General features: G+C 33.5%; 1 protein-coding gene across 1 annotated transcript; it reads left to right on the top strand.

The window, feature by feature from the left end:
* Nucleotides 1–218: 218 nt before the first annotated feature.
* On the top strand, nucleotides 219–26,977 carry LOC143228424 (apicoplast pyruvate carrier 1-like). Its single transcript, XM_076459686.1, has 8 exons — nucleotides 219–308; nucleotides 8,551–8,864; nucleotides 15,492–15,618; nucleotides 16,660–16,787; nucleotides 20,186–20,312; nucleotides 21,118–21,309; nucleotides 25,251–25,373; nucleotides 26,897–26,977. The coding sequence occupies exons 2-8, from the start codon at nucleotides 8,605–8,607 to the stop codon at nucleotides 26,975–26,977; spliced, it is 1,038 nt and encodes a 345-aa protein (XP_076315801.1). The 5' UTR covers nucleotides 219–308; nucleotides 8,551–8,604.
* Nucleotides 26,978–27,839: the final 862 nt, after the last annotated feature.

Below are 27,839 nucleotides of genomic sequence, written 5' to 3'. Positions count from 1 at the left end.
ACGGAAGTTTACCGAAGCTTAGTTTTGATTAGATTATAGAATACTCTAAAATACTGCATGTAGACGTATACGTAGACGTGTAATGTTAACATATGGCATTTGCGAGTGACTTTGAAACTCGTAATTAAATATGTACACCTGTTTGTCACAGTAGCAAATCCAAGTGTTTCTTACCTCGAAAACTATGATCTCATGAAACATACTTCATTTGTATGATATGTGTGTGTGTTAAAGACGGTTGTTAAACAGTAAATCTATAACTGCAGACTGCATACCTTTTGATCATCCAATAAACATTCGAGGACTGTGTAAGTAAAATACGTTTTATGAGCTTTAAAATTCTTTAACTAAGTCACTAATGACTTCAGGTGTACTGAAACACGTTTCATGAAGGTAATACCTATGAAATGAAAGTAATAAGAAATTCGGTATTGTGTAAGTAAACAAATAACTCCAGGGTTGTGTGCAAGCGTAACATTAAAATATTTATGACCATGTATAAGTGTTCCAATAAGAACTTGAGAACTACGTGAGTAAACCAATAAGAACTCGAGGACTGTGTGAGTAAACCAATAAGAACTTGAAGAATGTGTAAATGAACGTACAAAACCTCAGAAATGTTTAAGTAAAACACTTTTCAGAACCTTAGGAATTTGAAAAGCATAATTAATTTTGTGTTTAATGTTTACTGTTAGTTTAGAATATATTACTTGGTGCAATGATCATAATTTAAAACTTTCTAGGAGATTTGTCGTTAATATTCCTTCTACACAGCACAGGTGTATGAAACAATCCCAGTGAAAAGAGAGATTTCTTAATCAAAAATTAAAGAAATGTGTTACCTGAATTCTTTATCCATTGCCCCTCGAGTTGGATTTCTGCACATGGTGAGGGAACCTTGCAGAGTAGGTTCTGTACTTTCAGTCTACCTTCTTAGGGATCTGAACATCCACCGACGTGTTATACTGTGCGTGGAGAGGAGGAGATGATCATGATGGTTGAGGGGTCCAACCCTAACACATTACTTTGATCTTTAATTCCCATAGACAGGCAGACTTGAGGTACCTCTAGGGTCAAATCGCTGGTCCACTTGAGCTAAGGCCAAACAAGTACCAGTTTTGGACGTGTTTGGGTATTGTGTCTGATGCTCCTGTTTGGCTACAGTGCCCAGGAAACCCTGGAATTGCTTCCATATATGCCCAACAATCTCAGATGTTTCCAGTGTCATTGGTTCGGTCATTCAAAGACATCATGTCGTGGCTCTTTAACATGTGCTCTTTGTGGTGGCAAAGACCACGACACCTTCGAGTGCGAAATGGAACCACACTGTATTAATTGTACAGGCTCACACCCTTCTTAACTCTAGTTTTTAACCTAAATGGGTGGAGGAAAAAGAGGTGCAAAGTTTAAAGCCTGTGAACAACATTTTCCACTCAGAAGTTTTGAAGTTATTGTTCCTCACTCCATCTCAGACATATGCTGATGTACTCCGTTCCACTGCTACAGTGAGAGTGCAGACAGATCTGTCCAAACCTCTAACGGATTTTTTTACAAAGCATCTGAAGAGTTTTTTCTCTCTGTGGTTAAGATAGTTGACGATTCTACTCTGATCTCTGCTTCCCTGCCACTTGGTAGGCTCCTAGGTTTACTTCATTTGGTTCCTGTTTTGTGCATGTCCTCTGGTCCATCTTTTTCTCTGGCCCTGAGATGCTAAACGATTATTTGTTCACACCATCAGTCGCTGGAATCTTCGTTCACAGACGGAAATCTGCTTACTCGACCCAGGATAGGATACATGGAGGTCGATAGATCTCTTTTAAATAAAAAAAAAAACGTGGTTGAGAAAAGAAGGGCTCTCTGCCAAATTTTCCTCAACATAAATAAATATAGTCACTTTGATACAGTGGACTTGCCAGGGTTTTCGTTCGAATATAAATAACATTAAGAATTAGATTGATTCTTATCTTTCTGTGTATCTCTCCTTACATGAAACGCCTCTAAAAGCTGTTGATGCAGTCATCCTTTGGCATTTTGTTTTGTACAGAAATGACAGGTCATGTGATTGAAAAGTGCATGGAGGTGTTGCAATGATGGTCAATCAGAATGTACTCGCCCTATCGTTGCCACTCAATATAACTTTGGAAGTCACAGCTATCCATGTTTCCTTGAGTAGTACCATCACTATTTCTCCCTATTGGAAAATTACAGTCTCCCTTTCTAATCCTGGTCTATTTTAATAAGCAGCATTTCCTATGGAGTGGCGCAGACATTGATGAGAGGGGTCGTTTCATAACGGATATGTTTTCCAATCACAACATTTTTCTCTTCAGTACCGGTTCATAAAATTATTTTCATGTACCTAATCATGCTATTGATCTCTCTGTCTGCTCCACTTCACTTTTTCTAACTTTTGTTGGAGAGTTGACAGTGACTCACGGGCTAGTGCTCATTTTCCTATCATTTTGAGAGAGATTGGTCGTGGTCGATGCCACCCGACCCACGTGACTGGATAAAAGCTGGACTAGGCCCACTGGCTTTCTTTCACTGGTCTCTTAGAACTTGATCCTGCCCACATCTGTAAGCCATTGATAGATGACTGTGTGGAAGTAGTGACTGAGTGTGTTGTCCAAACAGTTGCTCAGTGTATTCCTAAAAGCTCGACACGTTTTCCATGGTATTCTCGCCCTTGGTGGATTCCTGCCTGAAACATGACATGGAAGGCTTCGAAACGGGCCTGGGATACCTCTCGTAGGTATCCCACAATTCTAAACTGCACTGATTTTCAGCGGGAACGTACACATGCTTGACAGATTAGACATCAAAGACAGAAGGAATTTTGGATTATGTACACAAATGGTACTTCTTATACCATCAGTTCCAAAGTCATATGGGACAAGATTCGGAAGATCAGTGGGCAGTATACTTCCATCCCTTTCAATCTTGCTCTCCAAAGGCCATAAAGTTGTTGATGCTCAGAGCCTCGCCAACACTCTTTGCAAAAGCTTTTCTCGTGCATGTAGCACTTGTGCTTCACCCCCACCTTTTAGCCATCAAGACTTCGGGCAAAGTAATCTTCTCTTTCTTTTTGGGCTGATGACTATAATCGCCTCCTTTACACCAGGGGAACTCAAACTTGCTCTTCATCGGTCTGACAGTATATATGGCAGGATCTAATAATATTCGCTACGAAATGATGTGCCATCTCTCTCCTGCTTCTCTTGCTACTCGTCTGGTTGTTTTTAACTGGATCTGGCTCAAGTATACTTTTCATGATGCTTGGTACTAGACAACTGTTCTCTCTTTTTCCAAGCCTGGAAAGGTTTCCAAGATTTCTTCAAGCTGCTGCCTAATTGGTTTGGTACTTTCTCTGTAATATCTTAGAGAGAATGGTTAATTCTCGTCTTATTTGGTTCCTCAAATCAAACAACTTCCTCTCGCCCACCCAGTATGGGTTTCGATGACAATGCTCCATCAGCGACCACCTGATTCATCTTGAAATGTCAATATTGGGAGCCTTGTTCAAGTGACAACAATATCTTGTTTCAATTGTATTTGACATTGAGAAGGCTCATGGTAATAAGTGGATGAGACCTTTACTTATATGGGTTTTTTGGCGATTTGCCTATTTTTGTTAATTTTTAAAGGATCTTTGATTACAAGTTTATGTGGGCTCGACACTTTCCCTTCCTTCCCCACAGAAACTTGGAGTCCCTCAGGGCTGTGTCTTGAGTATCGCACTTTTCAGTATAAAGATTAATGCCGTTACTGGACAACTCCTCCTACACTTGCAGACGAACTCTATGCCGACGACTTTCAAATTTCATGTCAGTCATCAGCATGAGGTTTATTGAGCGGCAATTACAGACTGCTGTCAATTGTGTACTGAAGTGGACCAAAATGGTTTCACCTTTTCCCTCTCTAAAATCGATTGCATTCACTATTGCCATCAACAGAGTATTCACCCTTATCCTGATCTATATCTAATTGAAGTTGTGCTTCCTGTGTTTATGAGGCAATGTCATTGGGGCTTCTATTTGAACCTAATCTGACTTTTATTCCACACATTAAGCAGCTATGTGTCAAGTGTACAAGGGCGGTGAATATCGTTTGTGTCTTCTCTTGCACCTCTTGGAGAGTGGATCAATAATCTATTTTACAGATCTATTATGTCCTCATTTGATCGAAAGTGAACTATGAGTCTCTGGTCTCTTGCTTTACGAGAACCTACGCTTTGAAGGTCTTGGACCCCATTCACCTTCTGAGGCTTTTATCTTGGACTGATGGACCAATATGTGGCTCGTGTGACACTTAAGTCACAACAGCACGCATTTTACTGCCGTGTAGTCGTTACGAATATGAGAGATGGCACCATTTCAAACATGTTTTTGCCATGGGTTTACTCCTGGCGTTGGACAGTGACATTGTTTTAAATTTTTAACGGCCATTGGTCTTTGTAATTTTATTTATTTTTTTATCCAAAGTTAATAACACGCCAAACAAAACCAACAACCATATTTATTGTGAACATCTGACTGCTATAAGTTACAAAGGGTTATAAAAAGGGCTTTGATAATCATTTTTTCCCTTATCATCAAAGAAAGAAACCAGAGAGAATCTTGGAACATACACTGTTATCAAAATATTGTAAAATACCTCTAGTTACATTCAAAGACCACTTGTTCTACTGTATTCTTGGATATCTCAACACAAACCAAAGTTACCCCACATTCGTTTCTGCTTTACAAAAAATAATCTTTTTTTGTTGGACTTACACTTACGTTACATTGATTCAATAACTGATCCCTTCCAAGCAGGTGATATACAGTAGGAGAATGTACAATTTCATTATCCAGTTTTTCTCAATCTCTCAGTTTTTAAATCACAATTGCCAGGAGAATTTTCTAGATACACAGGTACTGCAAGTTTTCTTTAGATTCCTTTGATTTGGCGAAATTCTTATGCAGAGTTCTGAAAAGGATTTTTAATCTTTTTTCGTTTCAAATTAACATAATCTTTTCTTTACTTAGTGCGGTTTCTACAGGCAGCAATCCGCCATGAACTATCAAATATGACTGGAAATATTAGCTAGGGATGTTTTTTCAAAGGAGGAATCTTATTTTTGTTCTTATATTGAGAAGACTCATACACTGAATCGAGGCTTGGCATATCAGAAAACCTCCATTGATAAATTAATTAGCATTTATCCATTTTTACTCATGTAATATTTAGCGTATAGGTCACTCTTGGTTATTTTGGAGTTCAGGGTATACTTCAATCATTAGTGTCACACTTTTGAGATACAAATCAAGGCTTTTTCTCAATAATTTTAAGCTATACTTATAAATAGCCTCTATTTCGTTTACATTCATATGTACTGTCGATCATTACATAAAAGATACAAGGATAACTCCAAATTTTCCTCTGTATATTGTTGATTAGACTATCAACTTGCATCAACTCATATCATTCTCTATAATATAATGTATATATATTTCCCCTTCTGACAAGGACTTTATCATACTCCTCAGTTCTATCTGCAGGTTTGTAAATGCTAGATAAAACATTTTTTTAAGACTACACTTTGACTTTACAGCAGCTTTTATTTCACACACATTAAGCAGCTTAACGTCAATGGTACAAAGATACTGAATATCTTCCACGAAATTCTTTTCAATGTTATTTCTATTGCCACTTTTGTACATTGCTCCAAGTCAGTTGATTATTTGTGTTTTGCCACACTTTGGAGCATAAAACTCATCTGCAGTTTCTGATGCACACTCATTTATTTCAAAATACATAAAAGTTAAACGTTACAATGGCAGTATCATATATATCACTTTTCTCAGCTATTTGAAGGTAACAAAATCCTTTAACGTTTGTTCTAATCCGATTCTCTAGGATTTTTAACAATCAGTTAATTCATTACTGTTTATCGTACTTATTTATCAAATTTCCTGTTTCTATACATGAGCATAAGCTTGCCGAAATCTCAGCCGAGACTTATATATGTTTGTTTTATATAACTTAAAAAGAAGCCAAAACAAAAATATATTTAAACTTTCACTAATTCAAAATATCTCGGAGTACAAGCTATGATGTGGGATTATAAAATGTACCCTAGGTTTTCGAGATAACTGTGGTGGTTGGGAGCTATACTTGTTTGGACAGCTGGATGGGACGCTTCATGCTAGCACAGTTTGTGTGCTGTGCTGTCAATTAGTGCTTTTCTACCATACTGGTGTATGGAATGCTAACTTCAAGAAGTAAATTTTCAACGTACACCCAAATGGTACGTACCTTATTTCCTTATGTTTATTTCAATTAATGTTCCTTCTTTACTTTGTAGAGAAGTCACCTTCCCACAACTGTCTGCAGGCAGTGAAGGCTGATATATTTGTGGCCTTGGGCACCCATATCTCGCTCTCATAATTTGTATTTCAATATCTATTGCTACTCTTTTATTTCGTATGGTATACTGGTGAACGGAGGTTAAGACTGATCCTCACTGCAATGCGGGTTCTACTTCCACAGTCACTTCCAAAACCTAGTGGGATATATTTTATAATCCAACATTATAACTTGTACTTTGGGATGTTTTCATTTGGTGCAGCATTTTTTGTTTAAATTATTCTTCTTTCGACTTTTATGTTATAACAAACTAACATCATTAGTCACGAGTTTGGATTTGCTGTTTTCAACGCAGTCCTTCCTTGTGGTTTTGTTTATTTAACTTCATTAATATATGTTTTGTATATGCATTTCAAGATACCTTGATTGGAAGGCTTCGTGCTGTGTGGAAGGTGATTTGGGGTGATATAAAGCTCAACGTACTCTTCCAGATAAAGTTTACCATAAATGATTGACTTTCTAGTTTGCTCATAATTCATAGGGACGAAGGAAGTTTTCTTGACTAGGACTTGCATTTGACATAATCTTTTGACCATGAGTTTTATGTTCAAGGAGAAAGACCCATAAATGTGACGTTAAACTGTCGTTCGTATAAAGATTGCACACTTTTAATTCTCCTGTCATCGTTACAGCACTGAAAGTTATTTTTGTATTCCAACGAAACTTTGTTAGAGCTTTATCACAGAATGTGTCACGGTTAGGTTGTAACTCGAGAGTTTATAATATTATAATTCAGTGTTCGATTCCTGTGGTGGACAAAAATATTGAGCCCGATATATATCTGTGCTCTTACATAGAAAAACAAGCAAACAAACACTATTAGAACTTAACCTGAATCTAGACTTTTAACGACTTTGTGGGATAAAATATTGGAAAATATATACATAATCGTAAAAATTCGAAACGTGGCATGGAGGGCTGTTTGTTGAAATCACTTTTCCTGGCATTTTTGGAAATCTTTCTAATTCTGCACAGCACTGTACTAGATTTGATATTTTGATATGTTAAAAATTCTAAGTAGCTAACAATAATCATATAGAGTATTAAATCTAATTTTTCAGCGATAGTTTCAACTTGAATTATGGAAACAGTTTAATTTGAAGTGTTTTTTTTCAAAACACTAGGCCAAATAAAAAGGTATTAAATATTTTTAAAAGTATACGACTATTTCCTTCTGTAAAGTGCAGCAGCTGGTACGGTGTTTTATCCATGTTTGTAATATTTCTTTAAGAATTTGGGTGAACGAAATAAACATTAATTAGGTGCAAACATTAGCTGTTAAAAATTTCTGAACCTGTTAAAACACATTAAAACAACAAATATAAATAATAAAAATAAAAAACATTTCCTTTCTGTTCAGAAAGTGTAAAACTTACTTTGATCAAAGTCCTTGCTAAAATAATTAATATTAATTTTATATATTTGTCAAATAACAGAAACAGTATCGAACCTCTAATCTTAATATTATAACTTATTAATTTTAATACTGAGAAACTATGCCCTGCCTCGAGCTTTCTACAAAAGTTACATAAACTTCGACATATATGCTATACTCTTCCTTCGAAAAGATTTAATCATAAGTTACAATTTACATAGTTCGTGAGCCTGAAACACATAAAATATCTGTCAGAAGTAACTTCTGTTGAGAAGACTCATATCCAATTTGATTGACATATTTATAAACACAACTTTGTTTTAGTACAATGCCATCACTCACTTGTCTTATGTATGTGACTTCAGGCTTTGTTTGTTTGATAAAAATAAAACTATAGTGCTTTACTTTATTTTCTATTCTGGGAACATTTTATAAAGACGATGTATTATGTCGTACTATTTACGAAGGTAAAGTGAATACATTGTTGAAGTACAGGTTTTTTACTAAAATAAGAATTATATAATTTCCTATTCATTATTAATTACACTTACAAGTTGCACTATATCGAAGTTGTGTAATGTAAAGTTAATATGTTGTTAAAATGTCGCATTTCTTCAGATAATTAATTTTATAGTTTATTATATCCGATTAATGTAATCTAAATGTTTAAATGATGAAGGCTGTTATGTTCTGTTGTCAAGTATAGCTATTGTTGTTCAAGTAGAGGGCTTTGTATGAAGATTTATTATATAACTTATTATTTACAGAACATCAACTGACCTTAAGGATACCCTCAGCTGTAGCCTGTTTAATTTACAGAAATGAAAGCTCGTTCATTTGTAGCAGTTTCTGGGTGTTTTCTGATTTATGTTGGACTTGGTTTAATACATCTGTTTGGTAACATCATTCCTTACTTGACGTCATACCTCAGAGAAAGAGTTGACAGAAACACGACATACGAACAGACTGCCTGGCTTATCTACACAACTGAATCTATAGGTTCTTTTTTCTTCTGCGGTGTTTGGCTAGCTGAGCGTATTGGACATCGGTCTAGCATCCTGATTGGTACTGTTATTTACAGGTGAGACAATAGTGTAAAGTTAATACGAAATAATAAGAAAATTATTTCAATTTGTATTTTACGAAATAACTAGTTTTGCATACACAAAACATGAAATGAAACTTGACGTACTGCTTTTGTTTGTCAAAATACTTATATACGCTAAAACTCTGGATTTAATCCCAGCAATAGGCATAGCACAGATCAGCTGTTGTGTAGATTTGACATTAAACACAAAGTAATTAACATAATTCATGATCACCCTTAAAAGTCGTCTGTACAGTAGTCACATGACGTAAGTAATCCTCTATAAAATGTACTTGTGCGGAACTTAAATAACATGTTATTCATGAATGTGAAAATAAAATAAAATGTTTATATGGTTGTCTATGAATAATTTATTATATTGACGGCTGATTTATTTAATTAGATAATTATATTTGTAATAATGAGAATGATGTAATGTACATGTTAGAATAGTTCGTAGTAAAAACATGAAATTACAATTAATAATCAGGATATTTATCTCTGATTGTCAGAAAAAATAATGAAATAACCACAATATGAAGTGTAATAACAGGAATAACTATCAGAAATTATCTTAAAATAATAAATTACTAATCACAAAATTGTACGTAATAATCAGAAAGTCATCTGTAATTATCAGAAAACTGTATCTTTAAAAAACGTAAAAGTGCACCTGTAACAATCAGAAAAATGTATGTATAACAATCAGAAAAAATGTATCCTCAACAAGACACCTGTGGTGTAACAACAATAAACATGTATATTGATTAATCACAAAATACTATATTCATATACACTAAATAAAATACTATACACACCATGGTTACTACCTTGTTAAATACAACGTACATTATACTCACTCCATGGCTGCTACACTGACATATACATCACACTCACTGCATGGTTACTACACTGACATATACATCACACTCACCTCATTGTTAGTCGGTTGATAAATACAACATACATCACACTCACTGCATGATTACTACACTGACATATACATCACACTCACCTCATTGTTAGTACCTTGATAAATACAACATACATTACACTCACTGCATGGTTACTACACTGACATATACATCACACTCACCTCATTGTTAGTACCTTGATAAATACAACATAGATTACACTCACTGCATGGTTACTACACCGACATATGCATCACACTCACCTTATTGTTAGTACGTTGATAAATACAGCATAGATTACACTCACTGCATGGTTACTACAGTGACATATACATCACACTCACCTCATTGTTAGTACCTTGATAAATACAACATACATTACACTCACTGCATGATTACTACACTGACATATACATCACACTCACCTCATTGTTAGTACCTTGATAAATACAACATAGATTACACTCACTGCATGGTTACTACAGTGACATATACATCACACTCACCTCATTGTTAGTACCTTGATAAATACAACATACATTACACTCATTGCATGATTACTACACTGACATATACATCACACTCACCTCATTGTTAGTACCTTGATAAATACAACATAGATTACACTCACTGCATGGTTACTACTGTGACATATACATCACACTCACCTCATTGTTAGTACCTTGATAAATACAACATACATTACACTCACTGGATGGTTACTACACTGACATATACATCACACTCACTGCATGGTTACTACACTGACATATACATCACACTCACTGCATGGTTACTTCACTGACATATACATCACACTCACTGCATGGTTACTACACTGACATATACATCACACTCACCTCATTGTTAGTACCTTGATAAATACAGCATAGATTACACTCACTGCATGGTTACTACACTGACGTATGCATCACACTCACCTTATTGTTAGTACGTTGATAAATACAACATAGATTACACTCACTGCATGGTTACTACTGTGACATATACATCACACTCACCTCATTGTTAGTACCTTGATAAATACAACATACATTACACTCACTGCATGGTTACTACACTGACATATACATCACACTCACCTCATTGTTAGTACCTTGATAAATACAACATAGATTACACTCACTGCATGGTTACTACTGTGACATATACATCACACTCACCTCATTGTTAGTACCTTGATAAATACAGCATAGATTACACTCACTACATGGTTACTTCACTGACATATACATCACACTCACTGCATGGTTACTACACTGACATATACATCACACTCACCTCATTGTTAGTACCTTGATAAATACAACATACATTACACTCACTGCATGGTTACTACACTGACATATACATCACACTCACCTCATTGTTAGTACGTTGATAAATACAACATACATTACACTCACTGCATGGTTACTACACTGACATATACATCACACTCACCTCATTGTTAGTACGTTGATAAATACAACATACATTACACTCACTGCATGGTTACTACACTGACATATGCATCACACTCACCTTATTGTTAGTACGTTGATAAATACAGCATAGATTACACTCACTGCATGGTTACTACACTGACATATACATCACTCTCACCTCATTGTTAGTACGTTGATAAATTCAACAAACATTACACTCACTGCATGGTTACTACACTGACATATACATTGAACTCACTGCATGGTTACTCAATTGATGAACACAACATAGATCATATTTTTTCCATGGTTAATACAATGATAAATAGAACTCACATTATGCTCACTAAATGGTTAGTACAGTGATAAAACAATTAACATTAGACTCATTCCATTCTTATTACACTGATAAATACAACTCATCATTCTATGGCTAATGCATTCATAAATAGATGATACACAATCGTCACTCAATGATTACCACATTTATAAATATAACATACATTACATTCACATCATTGTTTCTACATTGATAATTTCAACATATATCATATTCACCCATGGTAACTACATTTATAAATACAACATACATCATTCTCACTTCATGGTAACTACATTGATAATACAATATACATTATACCAACTCTAGGGTTATTACTTTGATAAATATAACATACATCATACTCATTCCATGATTATTACATTGATAAATACAACATACTTTCTCCATGATTATTACATTGATAAATACAACATACTTTCTCCATGATTACTACACTGATATATACAACTCACTTCATATTAAACACCACTGGCTACTACATTAATAAATGCTACATACATCATATTGACTCTATTGTTACTAACTTGGTAAATAAAACATACATTATACTCATTCTATTGTTGGTACATTCATAAGTGCAACATACATTACAGCCACTCCTTTGTTACTACTTCGATAAATATAACATACAACATACTCACTCCAATGTTACTACATTAATAAATACAACCTTCATTATACTCACTCCATGGTTACTACATAGATAAATACAACATACATCATACTCACTCCATGGTTACTACATAGATAAATACAACATACATCATACTCACTCCATGTTTACTACATTGATAAATACAACCTTCATTATACTCACTCCATGGTTACTACATAGATAAATACAACATACATCATACTCACTCCATGGTTACTACATAGATAAATACAACATACATCATACTCACTCCATGTTTACTACATAGATAAATACAACATACATCATACTCACTCCATGGTTACTACATAGATAAATACAACATACATCATACTCACTCCATGGTTACTACATAGATAAATACAACATACATCATACTCACTCCATGTTTACTACATTGATAAATACAACATACATCATACTCACTCCATGTTTACTACATTGATAAATACAACATATATCATACTCACTCCATGGTTACAACATAGATTTATAGAACTCACATTTTTCTCACTTCATCGTTACTATTTGGGTAAATATAACGTACACCATACTCACTCCATAGTTCGTACATTGATAAGCACAATAAACATCATACTCACTCCATGGTTACTACATTGATAAACAGAATTCACATTATACTCACTACATGGTTAATACAGTGAGAAAACAATTTGTATCATACCCAGTCCATGGTTATTGTATTGATAAGTACAACTCATCACTCTATGTTTAATACATTCATAAATAGAACACACATAATCCTCACTCCATGGTTACAACATTGATAAAAGAACATACATCATACTCGCTGCGTGAGTACTGAATTCATAAACACTACATACATCTTACTCACTCCATGGTTACTATACGGACATACAAAACTCACATCATGGTCATTTCATGGTTACTACATTTATAAATACAACACACATCATACTCACTACATGGTTGGTACACTGATAAATGTAACATACATAATATTCACTCCATGGTTACTACACTGATAATTAGAACTCACATCATACTTTTGTATGGTTACTACACTGATAAATACAACATACATTGTACTCACCTCATGGTTACTACAATGATAAATACAATATCCATCATTTTCACTCCATGGTTACTACATTGAGAATTACAACTCACATCATACTCACTCTATGATTACTACCTTGGTAAATACACAATAGATCATGCTCTCTCCATGGTTTCTACATTCGTAAATACAACATGGATCTTACTCACTGCATGGTTACTACATTGAGAAAAACAATATACATTATGATCATTCCATGGTTCCTACATTGTTAAATTAAACATACACTGCTTGGCTGCTACATTGATAAACACAACATAAATCACCCTCACTCCATGGTTATTACTTTGATAAATACAACATACATCATATTCACTTCATAATTACTACACTGATAAATATAACTCGCATTATACCCACTACATGGTTAGTACAGTGAGAAAACAATTGACATCATATCTATTCCATGGTTATTACATTGATAAATACAACATACATCATACTTACTCCATGCTCACTACACTGATAAATATAACTCGCATTATACCCACTACATGGTTAGTACAGTGAGAAAACAATTCACATCATATCTATTCCATGGTTATTACATTGGTAAATACAACTCATCACTCAATGCTCAATGCATTCATAAGTAGAACATACCTAATCCTCACTCCACTGTTACTATATTTATAAATGTAACATACATCATACTCACTCCATGGTTCCTACATTGTTAAATTCAACATAGATCATAGTCACTCCATATTCACTACTTGGATAATTACAACATACATCATACTCACTCCATCTTTACTACATTCATAAATACAACTCATATCGTACTTACTCCATCGTTATTACCTTGTTAAATTCTACATACCTCGTATTCACTCCACGTTTACTACAATGATAAATACAATATACATCCTAGTCACTCCATGGTTTCTACATTTATAAATTCTACATACCTCGTAATCACTCCACGTTTACTACGTTGAAAAATACAACATACATCGTACTCATTCCATGGTTTCTACATTTATAAGTTCCACATACATCGTATTCACTCCATGTTGGCCCGGCATGGCCAGGTGGGTTAAGGCGTGCGACTCGTAATCTGAGGTTCGCGAGTTCGCATCCCCCTCGCGCCAAACATGCTCGCCCTTTCAGCCGTGGAGGCGTTATAATGTGACGGTCATTCCCACTATTCGTTGGTAAAAGAGTAGCCCCATAGTTTGCGGTGGGTGGTGATGACTAACTGCCTTCCATCTAGTCTTATATTGCTAAATTAGGGACGGCTAGCGCAGATAGCCCTCGAGTAGCTTTGTGCGAAATTAAAAAAACAATCACTCCATGTTTACTATATTGATACATACATCATACTCACTCCCTTTTTACTACCCTGATAAATACATATACATTAAACTCACTCTATGGTTCCTGTATTGATAAATTCAATATATATCATAATCACTCAAGGGTTATTATATTGACAAATACAACTCACATCAAACTCACTCCAAGATTACTGCACTGATAAATAAAACTCACTTCGTGTGTAATTTACTGATAAGTGCGAAACAATAATGGTTACTCATATGATGTAAATAGCTAAAGTACCCCACAGAGTTTCACTAAACGGTTTCACTGTTGCACAGAATTCACAGCATGCCTTCAAAGCAGATCATTATTTCATATCAATGTTTTAAAATACAAATTTATTTGAGTAAAGAACAGTCAGTTGCTAATACAATATGATATTCTACAAAATGATGGCACAAATAATGACTTTTTTGTAATATGAACTTTTAACGTATTGTCAATGTTAGGCACGATGAGTTGATGCGGTTACGTAACTAGGTAACTTATTCAGTTTAGGTTGTTGGTTACGAAATAAGAGTTCCTCCTTTTTCCTTAGCGTTCATTTCTGTTATTCTGAAATGTTTACTATTTGTTTGCTCGTTACAGTCTTTGGTTAGGTTGTTGTAAATTATAGAGAGATGGGCAAAAAGTGAAACTTCATACAACAAACAAGTGCCAATATTTACTGAAATTAAAAACTCGTGGTACAAATAAGGTTGTAGTTTTCTAATATAGCAGATAAAACTAGATCAAATATTTCATTGAAGATATTAAATACTTTACACTTTCTGTATTTACTTTTTAACATGAATCGTGGAAAATAAATAATTTACAATGCATTTTTTTATCATCAGTTTCGGAATGGCAGCAACGTATTGGACTATAAAACACAGTCTGGAAGCTACAATTGCATCGTTAGCAGTGGTTGCTAATATTGGATTTGACTGTTGTTATAGCTTTCCTTTAGCTGCAGCAATGGTGGTATGTACAAATTGTCAAACATTGTATCTTAAAACTTTAGATTTGCTGAAGATAGCTGTGACAGAATAAAAATTTTACAGGTAATATTTGAAAATGTACAGTAGTTAACCAGAAATACGAAATATTTACAGAAGTATATAATTATTAAATAAAATCTCACTTACAAAACTACCAATACATGAGGAATCTTTAACTGTGCAAATATTGTTTGCGATAGTTCCTTGTGTAGTAATTATCTAATACAGAAATTATTTATTTTACAGTATTTTCAATCCTAGTACTTGTGGAGTAAATAAGTCCTCGCGTTATGGATTATTGTACGTGATGAGATAAACACTGAGGGAAGATTTTGCTCTTCTCGTTAGGTCCGTGAGATTCGAATATTCATCTACTTGCTTATATGATGAAGGGAATGAAATATTGAGGATGAGTAGTGAAACTGCGCCACACTACTGATTTTCTGTGTGAATGTAAAGTCGTCCCCTTAGTTTTACTTAATTTATAAATTGTATTTAAGGTTGACATACGTAATGTGTACTAAAAAGCAAGAATCTCCTCGGGAAAAGGTTAATTTGTTACATTTTTATTAGATAATAGAGAAACATGTAAAACTATGTTTTTAGAAGGCACTTGACAAGGTTTCTTCAAATATGATATCAAATCCAAATTTTAAAACTGGTTTTCGTAAATACTAGGACCTTTCTTTTATTGATACCGTATAATGATTCACTTAAAATAACAAACAAATGGAAAAGTCATATTTTAAATAGAAAATGTAATGAATAGTTTAGTTAATAAAATGTTTACCTCTATGAAATGTGATTTTGATATCGTACTTCTTGTTAAGGTACTGCTATCTTTATTGTATGCTGTTTTAAGGTCGTATTGATGGAAGTTAAAATGACACTAAGGACTTTTAGTTTTCAAAATAGCCTGAACTGTATTATTATAAAATATTTTGCTAACTGGAATTTATATATTAATGGTTACCAATATTCAGTTTGGTAAAATAATTAATAATTAAACATTTATTAATCACAGTGGTTCCCCAACAATAAAGGTCTAATGGCAGGAATAATATCTTCAGGGATGGCCTCCACTCCACTTCTAATGAATAACTTACATACATATTTTATTAACCCTGATAACCTTCAACCTGATGCTGACGGGTAAGTTTGTTCTTTTAACAATAAACGTCTCATGCAGGAAAAGTGTCGTCTAAAATGGCGTTTATTCCTGTTCTAATAAATAACTTACATACATTTTTTATTAACCCCTATAACCTTCAATCTCATACTGGTAGGATAATTTTACAACTTAACTAAGAATGCCCTTGTACTAGTAATATCATTATACCTTTGACACAGTCTTTAAGTAATTCTTGGTTCGTTAATTAAGAATGTCCTTGTACCAGTAATACTATATCTTAATCTGACAGTCTTTAAGTACTTGTTTTTTTTTAATTAATTTAGGTTGTTTGTTTGTTATCAATAACAAGGCTGGGTATGTTCTGTCCACTTTGGATATAGAAACTGGTTTTTATAGGTATAAGTCTGCAGACATAGAACTGTACCGTTGCAATCACCTTGTTACAGAAATAATATTATTCCTTAATCTAACAGTCTTCAAGTATTTCTATTTGTTGATCAGTGCATGAAGAAGGGCCTTACAGAAGTAAACATATTATAGCTTCAATTAGCAGTTTCTACTACACATTGGCCACTTAATCAAGAATAGCCTTGAAACAGAATGTACATTGTTCCTTCAATTAACAGTTTTCAAGTACTTGTTGGTTAGTTAATGAAGCATACCCTTGCTGCAGGTATAGTATTACATATGAAATATCAGTCTTCAACTATTTCTTAATCAAGAATGACCTTCCAGCAGTAATAGTAACACACTTTGAACAAATCGTCTTCAAGTATTTGTTGGTTAGTTAATTCAGGTTGTTTGTTTGTTATCAAGAACAAAAGTTCACAAAGGGTTATGGGTGGTCTGCCCATCACGGGTATCAGAACCAGGTTCCTATAGACATAAGTCCGCAGACATATAAAAGTACCACTGGGGGACAGTTAAATAATAATGGCCTTGTAGCAGTAATAGTAATACACCTTCAATTAACAGTCTTCAACAATTTGTTAGTTAGTTAATTAATAATGGCCTTGACGCAGTAACACTAATATATCTTTAACTAACGTTGTTCACGTATTTGTTAGTTAGTTAATTAATAATGGCCTTACAGCAGTAACAGTAATACACACACAGCTAATCAGTCTTCAAATATTAGTCAGTTACTTAATTAATAATGGTCTTGTTGCAGTAATAGTAATATACCTTCAATTAACGTTGTTCAGGTATTTGTTAGTTAGTTAATTAATAATGGTCTTGTTTCAGTAATAGTAATATAGCTTCAATTAACAGTCTTCAACAATTTGTTAGTTAATTAATTAGTAACGGTCTTGTTGCAGTAATAGTAATATACCTTCAATTAACAGTCTTCAAGAACTTGTTAGTTAATTAATTAATAACGGTCTTGTTGCAGTAATAGTAATATACCTTCAACGGACAGTTTTCAACTATTTGTTAGTAAATTGTTAATCACAGCAGTTGATATAAAGTTTCATATTTCCACTGTTGTATCCTTTAGTACTGGAGAAAAACAATAACTGATAATACAAAATATTATGATACTAAGAGTGAGTAAGGTGGATGTGTACGTTAATAAATTCAATTATTAATAATATATGATATATTTAGTGGTTCCGATACGTTACTGATGTTGGGAGTTTTGATGTGAAGATACATTTGTGTCTCATTGTAATTCCTAAGAATTTTAAATAGGCAGATAATGTTTAGAAGTTTTCTTCAATCCCGTAATTTCCTATCACTAACGTTATTGTCTATCTTGAAAACACTGTGAGCTTTTGCACTTAAGACGGTTCTATATTTTACACAGGTTTGGTACTTTAAAAACACTAATCACGGATATAAAAGTATATTTAATTATCAATACAACATTAAAGTCCACCATCAATATATTAACAAAGTCAACAGTAAGTGTTTCAGTAAAGGTAACTTCGACAAACTGAAAAATACACTGATGGATTAAATAGTAAAATAATAATAGGAGCATCAGTAGTTCCAGCCTTGCCTACATTAATAAACCAACAATTAACAGATTAATAAAACTTTATATAAGAACATCAGTAATGCAAGTCCTGGCTACATTAATTAACTAACAATGAACAGATTAATAAAACTTTACATAAAAACATCGGTAATGTCAGTCCTGGCTACTTTAATAAACCAACAATGAACAGATTAATAAAACTTTACATAAGAACATCGGTAATGTCAGTTCTGCCTACTTTAATAAACCAACAATGAACAGATTAATAAAACTTTATATAAGAACATTGGTAATGTCAGTCCTGGCTACTTTAATAAACCACCATTGAACAGATTAATAAAACTTTATATAAGAACATCAGTAATGTCAGTCCTGACTACATTAATAAACCAACAATGAACAGATTAATAAAACTTTATATAAGAACATCGGTAATGTCAGTCCTGGCTACATTAATAAACCAACAATGAACATATTAATAAAACTTTATATAAGAACATCGGTAATGTCAGTCCTGGCTACATTAATAAACCAACAATGAACAGATTAATAAAACTTAATATAAGAACATCGGTAATGTTAGTACTGGCTACATTAATAAACCAACAATGAATAGTTTAATAAAACTTTATATAAGAACATCGGTAATGTTAGTACTGGCTACATTAATAAACCAACAATGAACAGTTTAATAAAACTTTATATAAGAACATCAGTAATGTCAGTCCTGGTTACATTAATAAACCAATAATGAACAGTTTAATAAAACTTTATAGAAGAACATTAGTAATGTTAGTCCAGACTGCAGTAATAAATCAAGAATGATAACTGTAATAAAATCATTCATGGGATCTCAAATAAAATATCGCATGAGAGTGTCAATATTTCTAGCTTTGGATAACTCAGTAAAAAACAGAGACAAAAAAGATTAATAAAATCATCCATAGATTCATTAATAAACAGTACATCAGATTATCATTAATGGTAACATTAAAAACATAACAAACAACCATTAATAAATCAATAAAGACATCTACAGGCAAAGTAATAAAACCAATAATAGATACGTCAACACAGCCAGTCATGGATACATTGAGAACGCTAATCATAAATAATTTAATAAAGTTCTTGTATCGTTTTTGAGGAAGACGAAAATATTGTTTAATTCGTATGTTTCTTCCTTTCCACACATAAATATTGATGATACAACACATTATAATGAAGGCAGTAACTTGGTTCATAACGCTGTTGCAACGCTATTTTATCGGTTAATTACAAATTAAGCTCTTAATAAAAAATAATGGATAAATATATGTGAGATAACTCACGTAAATAACATTGTTGTAATATTATGATTTATTGACAAGTATTTAAATGTTACCTGTTTCCACCAAATTTACTAAAATAGTAACTTAATGTTCTGTATTCTCCTCTGAGATATTTCCATGACCCTGGAATTTTGGATCGTGTCCCTACCTTGTTCCTGATAATGGGAGCTGTACAAGGGGGTATTTTACTTGTTGGACTACTTTTGTATCAAGAACCTCCGTCAGAGACACTTGAGGTAAGGAAGATTTGTTCAGATAATTATCTTGTACTATTAATCAAACTGACAACTAAAATTAAAACCTGAACCATTAGGTGGAACTTCTTGGTTCTTTACGTTAGTGGCGATAATGAAATATATTTAGGTTTCATGGCCCTAGGTACAGGTGAAGTCATTCGTTTATAACATCTTCGGTAATAACCATATTATTTTGGTATTCCAGAGAATGAATTTCACTTTGAGCTATAAGACCAATATGTTGCTGTTGTCAAACAGACTTTTCGACATTAAAGATGTGTGTTAACTTTCTTCATTTTACGTTCCACTTGTAATTCAGAATATTTGATTTAACATGATGAAATCACAAGATGGTATATTTTACCATTATGAACTGTACTGAAGGAAAAGTCCCAAGTTAAGACTGTCTATAGCAAAGAATAAATCCCCTTCCTGAATGACAACATTGTCAGTTTATGTCCTAATACAGCCCTTAGATCTATTTAATATGTTAATGATTGGTTAATTCTAAGTTACGTAGTCTCTATGAAGATTTAAATGTTCTATTTAAAATAATTAATAACATCAACTCACACCTATAATATCTATACAATATAAAAGCTATTATGATGTAGAAAATAAAAGAAATTACTAATGAAAAGTGTACCGAGTAAATCTTCAGAATTAGGGATATGTAAAAACTTGAGGTTTATCATTGTTTAATGTTTTGACAGTAAATATCGAAACACATCAGGAAATCGTGTGTATTGCTGAAACTTAATATTGGTTATTTATAGTGTTACAAGAGTTGTATATATCTTTTAAGGAAAGAGAAGACTATTCGGTGATACCAGTAGAAAATTCATCCAATCATAAAGTAGGAGAAACAGAACATTCATTTCCAAAAGAACTTGGTGTGACACCAAAAGAAGCTTTGAAGATGTATGAATTTTACATCTTACTGGTAATGTGCATCGGTTCGTTACATTCATCACTGTTTGTGAATAATTTTTATAAGGTAAGTGGCGTGTTCTAATATTAATATGTTCTATTAGTACGCCTTATTTTTTTCTTAACGGGTTAAAAATACAAACAATTTGTAATTTGATCATGATAATACAATATCGTATAAGAAAACATTATGTTGCCTAACATGATATACCATCATGTATAATATAATATAAATAAAATAATAATAAACTGTACAGGGTGTGTTGATGAAGATTATCTGATATGTTGTGTTTGTCATTATTTCATTTTGTTGTGTCTGTATGTATAAAGCTGTTATCTGATATGTTGTGTTTGTCATTTATATGCAAAAACGGCTCGTTTGGGTTGAGAAAATATTTTACATAGAAGAGCGAACAACGTTTCGACCTTCTTCGGTCATCGTCAGGTTCACAAAGAAAGAGGTAACTGACCGGAAGCTGACCACATGTTTGAAAGGGGTTGTGTAACTGAGTGTCGGAATGTAGAGGGCGGTGTTAGATGTTTGAATATATAATTTTATTTATTTTATTATATTAATATAGGTATAATGGCGTTCCTTTATATTGGTTTATTTTGGGTTTAAGTTGTTGTATAAGTGAGGCTTCTTTAATTTTGCGTTTGTTTATGTTTGTTTCTTTATTTAGTATTTGAGTGTTTTCTATGGTTATGTTGTGTTTATTTGACTTGCAGTGTTCGAAAACGTGTGAAGGTGACTTTTTATGTTCTTTGAATCTGGTTTCCATTTTTCTACTTGTTTCTCCAATATAGAAGTCGTGGCAGTTATCACATTGTATTTTGTAAATAATGTTGGTGTGGTGTTTGTCAGTGTAGTTCTTACATAGTATAGACCTCAGTTTTGTGCCTGGTTTTTGAATAAATTTGGTATTAACTGGAATGTCATATTTTGTTACTAATTTTTGCCAAATGTTGGTTATTTGTTTGCTGATGTCAGGAATATATGGTATACAGCAGTATATGGTTTCGTGGTTTTTTGATTCGTGAGCTGTATTTACTTTAGTTGGTTGATTTTGCTTTCTGTCTAGGTGTGTGCGTATAATGTTTTCTACGGTTTGTGGGGGAAACTTATTGATGTTGATGAAGTATTGTTTTATTTTGTCTAATTCATCGTTAATTTTATCTAGTGAGCATAGTTTTATGGCTGTGTTTATTTGGTTTCTTAGTATGTTGAGTTTTTGTTTTGTTTCATGTGCTGAGTCCCAAGGAATGTATAGTCCAGTATGGGTGATTTTTCGGTGGATTTCTGTTTTGAATTGTGTGTCGGTTCTTGTAATTTTGAGGTTAAGAAATGATATTTGATTGCTTTCTTCCTGTTCACATGTGAAGTTAATGTTGGGATATATAGAGTTAATGTGATTGAGTCCTTAACAAAGGACTCAACTTCGCAATAGCACCTAGGTACATTCCAACCATAGAAATCAAAACATGTCTAGAAGACCTAGCCAGGAGACTTGTGATACTTTCTACAGAGAACAACAACAATGAAACTACCAAAAACAACCAACAGAAAGAAGACAACTTAGATAATTTTATTGACATCCAACAGCCAAACTTCCCAGGTAAAATTACAAATTTATATTTTCCAGAAACACCTAAAAACAACATCTTAAACGATTTTTTCAAAGAATTTTCTCACAAAACCATCAACATAATTTCACAAAACAGAAATCTAAAAAACAACCTTACAAAAAGAGACATTAATTCCATTAAAACCTAAAACAAGACAAAACATAAAAATTCTAAAAGCAGATAAAGGTAACGCTATAGTCATAATGAACACGAATGAATACATTCAAAAATGAATAACATCTTATCAGACACGAACAAATTTAAACCAATACACACAAATCCAACAAAGACACACGAGACGCAACTGAACAAATAACTACTACAAATGAAAAAAGCCAACACAATTTCACAAACACTTTATTCCTACCTACGTAAAACCGACTCACGCACACCGCAAATATACCGCATCCTCAAACCTCATAAACCAGATTGTCCATTACGACCAATAATGTCCACATATGAATCGTTTAATTACAATCTTGGTAAATACATAGCATGGGCATTCTCCAAATATGTAACATCAGCCAGCTCATTCATCAAAGACTCTTTTAATTTCAAGTCTAATCTAAATCAACTTAATCATAAAGCCTTAATGGCCAGTTTCGATGTTATATCCCTCTTTACAGAAGTTCCAACCACTGAAGCCTGCAAGATAGCCTTAGAACTCTATATCCGAGACCCTAACCCAACTATATAAATTCCCATTAACCAATTAGCAACCCTCATAGAATTCACCACGATAAAGACAAACTTCATGTTCAACAAAACTATATACAAACAAATGGCCTAAGCATGGGCAACCCAGTATCACCAGTTCTAGCCAATATTTTTATGACACAAGTTGAAACACAAGCAATTAACACAGCATTACATCCACCACTATACTGGTACAGATATGTAGATGACACGGTTGCGGGATTCAAATCTACAGAACACATAATTTTTCAATCACATTAACTCTATACATCCCAACATTAACTTCACATGTGAACAGGAAGAAAGCTATCAAATATCATTTCTTAACCTCAAAATTACAAGAACCGACACACAATTCAAAACAGAAATCCACCGAAAAATCACCCATACTGGACTATACATTCCTTGGGACTCAGCACATGAAACAAAACAAAAACTCAACATACTAAGAAACCAAATAAACACAGCCATAAAACTATGCTCACCAGATAAAATTAACGATGAATTAGACAAAATAAAACAATACTTCATCAACATCAATAAGTTTCCCCCACAAACCGTAGAAAACATTATACGCACACACCTAGACAGAAAGCAAAATCAACCAACTAAAGTAAATATATCTCACGAATCAAAAAACCACGAAACCATATACTGCTGTATACCATACATTCCTGACATCAGCAAACAAATAACCAACATTTGGCAAAAATTAGTAACAAAATATGACATTCCAGTTAATACCAAATTTATTCAAAACCAGGCACAAAACTGAGGTCTATACTATGTAAAACTACACTGACAAACACCACACCAACATTATTTACAAAATACAATGTGATAACTGCCACGACTTCTATATTGGAGAAACAAGTAGAAAATGGAAACCAGATTCAAAGAACATAAAAGTCACCTTCACACGTTTTCGAACACTGCAAGTCAAATAAACACAACATAACCATAGAAAACACGCAAATACTAAATAAAGAAACAAACATAAACAAACGCAAAATTAAAGAAGCCTTACTTATACAACAACTTAAACCCAAAATAAACCAATATAAAGGAACGCCATTATACCTATATTAATATAATAAAATAAATAAAATTATATATTCAAACATCTAACACCGCCCTTTACATTCCGACACTCAGTTACACAACCCCTTTCAAACATGTGGTCAGCTTCCGGTCAGTTACCTCTTTCTTTGTGAACCTGACGATGACCGAAGAAGGTCGAAACGTTGTTCGCTCTTCTATGTAAAATATTTTCTCAACCCAAACGAGCCGTTTTGCATATAAATTTCTCAACAAGTGGGTTTCTCGACATCACTGATTGTGTTTGTCATTATTTCATTTTGTTGTGTCTGTATGTATAAAGTTGTTTAAGTTAACAAACAAACACATTTAATCACTTCTTAATGTGTCACTTTCATGATTTTTAAATTTCTGAGGATTATGGTTTGAGCATTTCTGACTAGATGCTTACGCTGTAGAAATGTTTGTTTAGATTACAACAGTTAGTCCAAAGGAGAACGTGGCCAGAACTTAAATAGTTGCACAATAAAGATAGGTACTTAATAACTAGGGAATAGAAACATTCTGAAGTATGTACGAAATAAGATGGGGTTATGATAGGTTTAGTAAATATTATTAATCTAACAAATCCCATTATTTTACTTTTAGACATATGGACAAACATTTATAGATGATGACATATTTCTAGCCACAACGGGATCTGTATCTTCCATTGTCCACGTTGTCCTTAGGGTTGTCATGGGTCTCATCCAGGACAAAATATCTTTCAAGGTAAAGAACCTAATAGATAAAAGATATGTTTGTGCATATTTAAAAATTAAATTCAATATTTGTTCCAAGTATAACACCCTCAATTTAAAGCCAATTATCCAAAAACAGGATATTATTTTGAGAGAAACCAAATGCAACGTATTGATTTTCCTTCAAACTTTAACTATTAATTTCAGTGATGTTTTTCATGTTATTTTCAATTGACAGCAAATTATCCCAAAATAAGGTTTTATACTAATGAATTTAATTGTTTGTAATTAAACACGAAGCTACGAAGTGGGCTATCTGTGCTATGCCTACTACGAGTATAAAAACTTGGTTTCTAGTGTTTTAAGACCACTGAATTAATGAATATTTATGGTTTTAGAGATGTATTACATTCTAAATGATCCAATGTGAATTATAGCACGTTTCTTTAGATATTATATTCTCGTCAGAATCAGTATTTATATCAGTCTTACATAAAAACGTTAAGTGGCTTACCTAAAGTATCACACTAACATTACAATATGGTGTTAACAAAGACATATGAAATAAAGTTATCTAGAACTCAAGTTGGACAAATTTTGGTCTCACTCATTGAAGATATTTTTATTTTTCAGAAAGTTTAGGTTAGGTTTCAATTTTAAGCAAAACTAAACGAGGTATTTGTTGATAGTCGTCCATGATTTAGCAGTGATTAGTTTGTTTTTTGAATTTCGCGCAAAGATACATGAGGACTATCTGCGCTAGCCGTCCCTCATTTAGTAGTGTAAGGATAGAGAGAAGGCAGCTAGTCATCACCACTCACCGCCAACTCCTGGGCTACTCTTTCACCAACGAATAGTGGGACTAACCGTAACGCTCTCACGGCTGCAAGGACGAGCATGTTTGCTGCGACGGGAATTCGAATCCGGGACCTTCAGATGACGAGTCGAACGTCTTCATCCACCTGGCTATGCCGGGTCCAGTGGTGATTTGGAAGGAAATCAGCTAGTCATCACCATCCACTTCCTACTCTTTAAATTATTCTTTTACTAACAAAGAGTGGGATTGATCGTAAATTATACTGTACTATTTGGTGTGAGTGGGATCCGAATTTGTGACTCAGATTACGAGTCGAGTGTCCTAAACACCAGGCTATGCCTTTCACTCTTTATTTAAAACAAATTACTAAAAATATGTAGAAAAGACTAAATAGTGCTTGTTTAAAAATCATACGTTTTGTCAAATCGATTGTACTGATCTCAAACAAATATTAATAATCTGTAGCACATTTGTGTCTACTTTATTATTATTGATTTCACTATAGTTGAATAAGTTTGCATTTCATGCATTTCAGTAAAACTCATACAGCAACTCTAAGACATTACTCGTCGACGAACATGGTTATGGGTCTCTCCTGTTACAAGTTTATGTTTTACCTTCTCTTGGATTCAAACATCCACACACGTTTCTCCTGATAGGTGACTCTTGAGAGATTCTGGTAGTTGAAGGATGCCCAAGGTTCTGCAATATGTTACTGTGATTGTGCAATTCTGTAGACGAGAAGCCCAGAAGTGGTGACCGCATGGCTGAACAGCTGTGGTTCAAGTCAATGGAGTGACAGTGTTAAAGCACTCTAATGAGTGTTGTTGGCATTATGTCTGGTACTGGTACAATAGAATTGCTATACCAATTAAATAAGACAGTGTAGCATGATCCATTGTAGGGATTAAAGATAAATTGAGGTCAATAGGCCCGAATTCATTCTCTGTTGTCTTTTTTAGATGAACAATCAGAATAAAAGAACACCAACAATAGGTAAACTGAAGACTCTGGAAGAACAAATTCACGATCACATACAATGTTTGTACTCTACTTTTCGATTGGACATTCGTTATCATAAATTTTATTTAGTTTGTCAGGTAACGATTGATAGGATGTTGGAGACTTCACAAATATAGCAAAATATTAAGACTTGTTAGCAGAAAACACGACCACAAGAGATGGAACTAACCAAAGTCATCATCACGAGAGAGTGAACTAATCAAAGTTATCATCACAAGAGAATGAACTAACCAAAGTCATCATCACGAGAGAGTGAACTAATCAAAGTTATCATCACAAGAGAATGAACTAACCAAAGTTATCATCACAAGAAATTGAACTAACCAAAGTTATCATCACAAGAGAATGAACTAACCAAAGTTATCATCACAAGAGAGTGAACAAACCAAAGTCATCATCAAGAGAAGTGAACTAATCAAAGTAATCATAACAAGAGAATGAACTAACCAAAGTCATCATCACGAGAGAGTGAACTAATCAAAGTTATCATCACAAGAGAATGAACTAACCAAAGTCATCATCACGAGAGAATGAACTATCCAAAGTTATCATCACAAGAGAATGAACTAACCAAAGTTATCATCACAAGAGAATGAACTAACCAAAGTTATCATCACAAGAGAGTGAACTAATCAAAGTTATCATCACAAGATAGTG

The sequence above is a fragment of the Tachypleus tridentatus genome, chromosome 10 (assembly GCF_004210375.1).
Source record: "Tachypleus tridentatus isolate NWPU-2018 chromosome 10, ASM421037v1, whole genome shotgun sequence".
In the NCBI taxonomy this organism is placed as follows: Eukaryota; Metazoa; Arthropoda; class Merostomata; order Xiphosura; family Limulidae; genus Tachypleus; species Tachypleus tridentatus.
Note: the sequence above shows the minus strand (reverse complement) of the source record. Positions and strands in the feature narration are given on the sequence as shown.